The 8,263-nt window shown below is 36.7% G+C and overlaps 1 protein-coding gene across 1 annotated transcript in view; it reads right to left on the reverse strand.

The window, feature by feature from the left end:
- The window catches only part of LOC109545404 (homeobox protein slou), a 10,394-nt gene extending 8,299 nt beyond the window's left edge, over positions 1-2,095 (reverse strand). The window contains exons 1-2 of the mRNA XM_048666846.1: positions 1,881-2,095; positions 1,303-1,820 (exon numbers count right to left, since the gene is read on the reverse strand). Of these exons, the coding sequence (XP_048522803.1) occupies positions 1,303-1,820; positions 1,881-1,954 (592 nt within the window). The 5' untranslated portion in view covers positions 1,955-2,095. The remainder of the gene's footprint in view (positions 1-1,302; positions 1,821-1,880) is intronic.
- Positions 2,096-8,263: the final 6,168 nt, after the last annotated feature.

Genomic DNA, 8,263 nt, shown 5'->3' on the forward strand with positions numbered 1-8,263 from the left:
CCTCAGGGCTTTAAAAAAGAAAACAGAGGGTTTCAGCCTTGAGCTTAGTGAAGTTGGAGAGGGAAAGGAGCTTTTGAATTACAAAAACTGTCCATTGCCATTTTTTTCTTGAATTTCGCCAGCTCTTCATGTCCTTAAATATTCGAAAGCTTTATTTAAGCGATAATTTTGTCTAGTTTTGATTGCACTTGCTTTCAACGTAAAGTTCAGCAGGTTTTTTCAGTGTAACAATTGAAAAATATCGAGTGCAGTAAAATATCTAAAGTCTCTCTCATTTTATGGGTATACTGGAAGTCAAATACAGGGTGTTCACAAAAGCCGCAGTAGAAAATTACGTTTAACTCAAAAAAATCAAAAGCTCTTTTATTTAGGTCATTATTACTTGAGTATTCTGCTATGGTTATGGTTATCACAATTTATCCAATGAACACATTTCTTCTCATTAATTTCCCAAAAAAATCAAACCTTTTTTAGAACAGTCATAATCAGAACTACCGCATGAACAATCTCAAGTAAATTTAAAGCTCTTTTAGAACCACGATAATACACATTTTTAAGATGTTTTTTCAGTGTAACGGTATCACCGGAAAACTAGCGGTAGGAGGAGTTCGCAAGAATTCCTAACTAGTCTCTCTTATTTTCTGATTACACTTGCACTCAAACACAGGGTGTTTCCAAAAGTTTACAGTAGAAATTTAAAACATTTAAAGCTTTATTTAAACTATATTTTTTCCAGCATTGGATTCGACTGGATTTCTATATAATTTCACAAAACCTTAAATTGTCAAGGATTAATTGCCTGCCAAAAACACACTTTAAGAATTGCAACCAAATTGCGCAAGCTTTTTCCCAGTGTAGGTAAATGCTAAAATTTGGCGTGTTTTTTCAGTGTAAGGTTCACACAAATTTCCAATGAGCCTGTTTGATTTTCTGAATATTGTCAGTGGAACATCGGGTGTCTACAAAAGTCGCAGTTGCAAAATTAAACTTAACCAGTTAAAGACGCCTGTTTAGATTTGTGGATTTTTCAGTCAACAGATGGTGGCAAAAATAAAACACTATTTTTTCACGAGCCGACGTTTCGAGTAGGTATATTTAAGTCACCCTCAGGGCTCTAAAAAGGAAAACAGAGGGTTTCAGCCTTAAGCTTAGTGAAGTTGGAGAAGGAAAGGAGCTTTTGAATTACAAAAACTGTCCATTGCCAATTTTTTTCTTGAATTTTACCAGCCCTTTATGCCCTTAAATATTTAACTATCTTTCCAGTTTTCCTAGTAACATTAATAGATATGAATGGGAACAAACCTGTTTCGCTCCCATCAAAATCAGCCGAATCTCTCGACGATTCCAAGGGTTTCCAGCAGCAAATGCCATCACTAAACACTGCCTGTCGGCCGGTAAATTTGTTCGGATCTAGAATGTTCTCAACGGAAAATGCAAGCCGCCTTTGCGGATGAGACACTACCACCGACGGACTGGGATCGCGTAGAGGGCTGCGACTCCGGCTCAAATCACTACAAACACTTTCCGACCGCTTCAGATCCTCCTTGAAGCTGCTGAAGTCGCTGTGCGAATCGCTCTTGGAGCAGAACGTGAATTTCTCTCTACGCGTTAGATCGACGGGACACAACGAACTCTCATCATTCTCAACGTCCACATTCAGATCTTCCTCGTCCTCCTCGCACATATCCATGTCGCGCGAATCTTCGCACAGTTTCTTCTGTTGCAAATATTGGTCGGTCCCGTCCAGCACCGTCGAGTCGTGCGGCTTATGAGTAGGCGACACTAAACGTTCCATCATCAGCATAGTCATTTTGTAAACACTAGGGCATAGTAGTCAAATTACTGGTGTTGACTCTGTTATTAGGGCCTAATACACTTACTAAACTCTGCCCGAAGCAGCTACATCCAGAATGGATGCTGTCCCTGCGTCCGGTAGGCGTGGCAAGCGTCCCATTGGTCCGTGTCCCGGACGCGATTGGACGCAAAGTCTGATGGCGGGTGTGGCTTGGGGGAGCACCGGCGGCTTTATTTGCTTTGTAATTATGAATATGATTTGTAATAACAGAAGGAGTCGCTGGAAATTAGTCGGTGGCACAAAGGCACTTATACGCCGCGGCATGATGAAACAATTTAAATTTAGTAGCGGTGAAAATGTTATGGTCAGCGCTTAATTGGAGCCCGATTGTGTGTTGTTATTTCGGCGGGCTGGGCGCTTATCACAGCTCACTTTACTAAATGGAACAAAGCGATAATGCGCCGCTAATTTTCTGATTATTATTTGCTCGATGTGGCCGATGTGGCAGCAGCCACGGTTTAGTTTGTTGCGATAATTTCAGAAATGTGAAAAAATTGTCAAGTATCTACTGTTCAAGTACTTGGTTCAAATAAGAGGCTTTTGCGCTAATTGGTCGGCTTGCTCGAGGCACGACCACTCTGAAGATGTAAGTCCCTCATGCTTGAAAAACGTCCGGGGAACATTCTTTTCCACGACTCCATGTAGGAACGCGAAATTCACCAATTTCTAATAAAATGGTTTGTGAATATTTATTTTACAGTTTCCAAATCAATTTTGCGTAACTGCAAAAGCCACTTGAATACGCAAAAAATGCCCTAAACCCGAAATGCTGCGGATAAATAAGGAAAAGCGTCATAAAATAATAAGAAAATATGATGATTTGGATGACTTGCAAAGCAAATACTTATTAACATTTTAGTGATATCACCAGTCAAATTTCAAAATTTTGTGTCTAAAGACGACGGACGAATTTTCGATTTATCAACACCCAAATTTTAATCCTCATTTTACATAAAAATAATAGAAATGTAGAAAAAAATTCAAAAATTAAATAAAATTTATAGGGTGTTCTTTTGGAAAAAAAGTTGTTTTCTACGCTGCAACATTTGTCTGCCCAATATGTCGCTGATAATTTTGAGAGAAATAAAACCGGCGAACCGTAAACTTACTTTACTCTATCCTTGGGACACCCTGTAACATAAATTGCTCAAAAAAATGAACGTTACAGTCAAATTGCCTCAAACGATGCTGTTTCTGTTTGAAGCGTTATTTAGCTGCATACATTTTCTGTTAGTCAATGTTTTGAAACAAATTACGCATTGCAGATACATTTTCTACAGGATGGCAAGTAAAAAATGCAAATTTGTATAAAGATCGGTATGCTCCCAGTGCGACAGAAAAGAGGTTTTTGGATCTCAACCCTAAAAGTTTAAAAAGATAAACGAAATTGCCCTAAACGAGTTTTGCCTTTTCCGGCCATCTCTTCTATTTACAAGTCCGTTTCAAAAACTATTTTTTTTGGTTTTGCAGCCAAAACTTTTCTGCTCTGGGATCAATTTTCACGATCTTGAGCTCCTGTTGAACCCTTCATAGGCAATCAAATACTTTCGATATTCGATATACAGGGTTGCATAAAAATGATTCAAATGAGAATGGCCCCCGAAAGCTGTGAATCACAGACTGCGATTCTAGCAGATGTTCAACTAAGGTTCATTTTCAAATATTTCGTTAATTCTGGCAACTCGGTATATCGAACTTTTTTCACAAGTCCAACAACTTCAACACAAGGCCTGGATTTTGGAAATCTGGGCAAGAGAAAAAATATATCACTGCAAGATCAAAAAGTAATTTTTTGTTAGATCTCTCGGTAAATAAACGAGATGGTCGAAAAATTCAAAAACTCTATTCCAAATCTTGATGCTGCTGGGAGAATGTGAAGTCAATTTTGCATTGTTTCCCTTGCCACCCTGTAGAAACTTTATTTCAAGCACTATTTTTTATAAAAACACCCACTAAAAACATTGTACTAAATAACGCTTCAAACAGAAATCAAGTCGCTCTAAGCGATCAGAATTTATCCAGTTCCAAAATTACTCGAAATTTTTATTACAAAGAACAGTTTACAAATCAAACAAACATTAAATTGTCCTCCTGCCTCAGGACAATTTAATGCTTGTTTTCGTTACTATTACTCCACCAATGTTATTAGTTGGGACGATTTGGTTTTATTTTCCAAAGTAATGACATAAATATCTATTTATCTATATATATTTATTGGTAAACTGCACAATTTCACTGCATAACCCCACTTCACAACATCAGTTTTCATTTTCTACCATAATATTTGGATCTTATACCACAGGCAAGTTTTTCGATGAACAAACTCAAAGTGAAAGTATTCAAACTATTATTGAATATGGAGTTTATTTACAGTTTTGAAGGCGAAAGAAATCTGAGAAAATCATTGATTAAGAAATCATATACCTCTTGGTAGAGTCCAGATTAAAAAGCACTGAAATTGTCGAAAATCCCGTTTAAAGAGCAAATTGATTTCTCGCAAAAATGATGAATAACATCTTAAAATGCGTTATCAATGCAAAACAATTTTCCAGTGGGAAAAGATGTAATTTTTCTAAATGTTTTAATTGAAGTTAGTTGTAGATATGTTCTATATTATTGAGGCGGATTCATGTTTTCATAAACTATTTGTTGGGTATTTCGCCTTAGAAAAATGTTCCACGTTGCTGTCTGCTGTTTTAAAATAAAATCGCTCTGAGAAGTCATTTTTACAAATTGTTTCAATATCAATTTGCAAAAACGAATTATCAGATCGAATTTTTACATATTTGCATTCTCCCAATTGTTACACAATTTATTAATGTACCTACTTCGTTTTTAGGTTCATTTAAGTTCTTTTGATAGCGATAGCAGAAAATCGCAGTCGAAACGTCCAGGTATTTTTTTTAATTAATTTATTTACTACTTAATTGGAATTTTCCCTTAGAGCTTGAGCCTGAGTGTATCCTGCAGGATACCCTCTAGGTGATTGTTCTTGATTGATGACCTTTTGATAAATAATTCGTTCTTATTGCAAGGTGAGAGCACTGTTTATCAATCTGTAATAAAAGTCGCGGGAAAATTCAGTCTTTTTTAAAGCCAACAAATTTTTGAGGCAAAATACCCCACTAACGGTTTCTGAAATTTGTTGTAAGGAAATGTGGAATCTCATAAATGAGCGAAGTTTATTGAAAACGCTTTCCTTTACGAACCGACCAAAAAATTAACCTCAAGCTTTACTGCATTCTGAGAAAATAAATGCCAAACAAGCACCAAAAATTTAAATCAGCGAAAAAAGCATGGAAATATATGTCAAAGGACTTGCGTTTGCACATTTCGTTCACATTATTTATCAAAAAAGTAATGCGTTTATTATTTACAAAAAGCATTATGCCTGGAATTCCAGACTGTACTTATGAATGAGTTGCAGTTCGGCACTAGGTTTGGATAGAAAAAACCTACTTGGACCTCAAATTTCTTCCCGCTTTTGCTACCTAAATGTTGTGTGAAAGACTCCTGATCAGCAGCCGGGATTAATAAAAAACCCTCTTCCTTATTAAAGAAGAAAATTGAAGAAACCGTTCGTTGTTTCATGTACAACTGAGTCAGTTCAATGCATTCGGGATCGAGTGAAAACGCATTTGAAAGGCCCGTAATGAAATCCGGGCCATTCAGTCGAAACTTATACACAACCGCGTCTATTAAACCACTTACTCTTCGTATTGGCGTAAAGACCTTAAGCAAATAGCTGAGCGAACGTTCGAATTAAACTTTATAATGCCGAAGGAAACACATCAAACAAGCTCGAGTGTCGGCAAATAGACCGAGGGCCGATTCCATTACCGTCCCTATTTAGTGCTGATTGAAATGAAATTGACACATCTGCTACTTACGCTATCGCTATCGACGACGCTGATTCACTTGGCCCACTTACGGGGGTTCCAGCTACAGTAAATTTTCTTTCCAGCTACTCTACTGACCGACTGTGGCAATCTAGTGAGTGTTTGCCTTTTTAGATCGATCGCGTTTTAATAGAGCCGCACTTCCGGCTGCTATTAATATTATTTTCATTAGGCCCAATCTCTGTTATGGGAAGTTTAAACTCAATTAGAAAATCAGCGGGCTCATAACCCTGAAAATAACCCCAAAGTAAATATAAACCGAATGCTGTAAATGTTTCCACGGGTATTTCAGATGGACTAACTAGCGATCGTTAAGTTATCTTCGCCCCGGGGAATTTCTCATATCCGGCGAACACATTTCAACAATTTGTGTTAATTTATTGAATTGACTATTATTGAGATCAAACAGTCGAGTTTTCGGTTCAAAGCAAATATTTTCGGACCGCACGGCTATTAAATTCGATTTCGGCACTGAAAGATATATTAGGATAAAATATACTTCAGTTTATCCTGATGTAGTGACGAAATTATTATTATTTAAGCCAGTTTTATTAAAATATCTAATGCGTTGAGGGAAACCCGCACCAAATCATAATACTGAATAAAGCTCTCCTTGCACAAGGAGTTTTACAATTTCCGTGACATCCGGATTATGTACGCATTTTACACACAACATTTGGTCCTTCGAGCCGGACCATTTACGCAATTATCAACGCGAAGAAAAATATTTACATTCACCACGGTCACAACTTAGAACTCTGGCTTATGGAGAAGAGGGAAATTTGTCAATGCCTGAAAATCGCCATCGAATTTGAAACTATGCTTAACTAGTAGATCTCTGGCTGCTGAGAACGCATTTCCCGAAGAAATAGAGCGAGGAAAAGTTGTGAGTAAAGGGATTATTTAGAAGTTGATAATATTTGCAACTTCGACCTCGAGGGGGATGGAAACTAAAAAATGCCCGAAAATAGATCGACATTATGTGGAGGTCTCACAGTTGGATACACATAAGCTCGGTGAGTTTTTTCAACATCATAAACAGTATTTTATTTCCATCAAAAACTGGTGCCAAGCATTTTGCGTTAGTTTGAAATTTATTCTGTCACAGACAATATTTCCTTCGGATTAGTGAATCCTCACGCGTTTTGGTACAACTCCAAATAACCCTAAATTTAAGTGCAAAGTTTTGAAAGCAGCCTTAAATAGTTTTCAAACATCGTAGACAAATATATGGGAAAAATAACTTTTGAGGATGGTTATTTAAAAACTTACCCATTTCTCAATATTGAGGAATAATGGCCAAACTACGCTCTGCAAAGACACCTGCAAAAATAAAAAAAAAACAGTTCAAAAAATGAATTAACAAATCGTGAATTAGACCGTGCTATACAAAAATGCGGAGAATTTGCCTGATGATGACTTAACATCAAAACTATTTCCACATATAGAAAAATACGCTTTGTTCTAGAAAATGCACCCAAAAGTTTAATTTTTGTGTTACTGGTTTCAAAGAAAATGAAAGACAAACTTACTGCTGCAAAAGGAACTTCTAAAATAAAGACACGTTGAAAAATTTCCCAAAAATTTTCTAACGATGACTCAAAATCAAAAAACAAAAATGGAAAAATGAAAGTTTTCCACCTATGAACGTACTTTGCCTTACAAAACGTACCAGGGAATGAATCTCCAGCTCTATTGGTTTCTGAGAAAATAAATGCGGAATAGGCCTGCAAAAGCAACTGCAAAATTCGAAAATACTTCCGAAAAATTCTCAAAAAAGCTGACGACGAGAGACATTTTCCCCATACAGAATATACTTTTCCCTAAAAAACTCATCTGAATCTAAATTTCCGAACTTACTGGGTGGTTAGAAAATATACGCCAAACTTCGAGCTGCAAAATATTTCCGAAATTCAAAAACTCATTTGAAAAAGCGCACTTTCTAGCATAAAACGCCCCAAGAAAGAATCTGAGTTTGACTGGCTTCCGAGAAAATAAATTTCAAATTTTGGAGTGCAAAAGTAAGTTCAAATATCAAAAGCATATATATACAAAACTTTCTAAAAGTGTCCTGGATACGACTCAAAACCGAAAGTTTCTGCAGGTATAGAGCACATGTTGTCCCACAAACGGCAAACGAAAGCGACTCCCCAACTTCACTGGTTTCTGAGGAGAAAAAAAATGCCAAACCTTGAGCTGCAAAAGCCATTTGAAAAATCAAAAGCACATTTGAAAACTTCCCAAAAATTGCCTGATAATGACTCAAAATAGAAACTTTCTGCACATTTAAAAGAATCCACTTGGTTCTGCAAAACATATTCAATAGTGAATTGAGTGAAAAACACATTCAGATGCCAAACTTAGATCTTGAAACTTCTAAAATTAAGAACATTCTCACATATTGCCTGATCATCACTCAACATTAAAACTTTTCCCACATATAGAACGCACTTTGCACTTCAAATCGCATCTGGAAATGAGTCCCAGACCTTACTGCTTTCTGAGAAAA

The sequence above is a fragment of the Dendroctonus ponderosae genome, unplaced genomic scaffold (assembly GCF_020466585.1).
Source record: "Dendroctonus ponderosae isolate FM_Combo_2020 unplaced genomic scaffold, Dpon_F_20191213v2 Dpon_F_20191213_5, whole genome shotgun sequence".
NCBI lineage: Eukaryota > Metazoa > Arthropoda > Insecta > Coleoptera > Curculionidae > Dendroctonus > Dendroctonus ponderosae.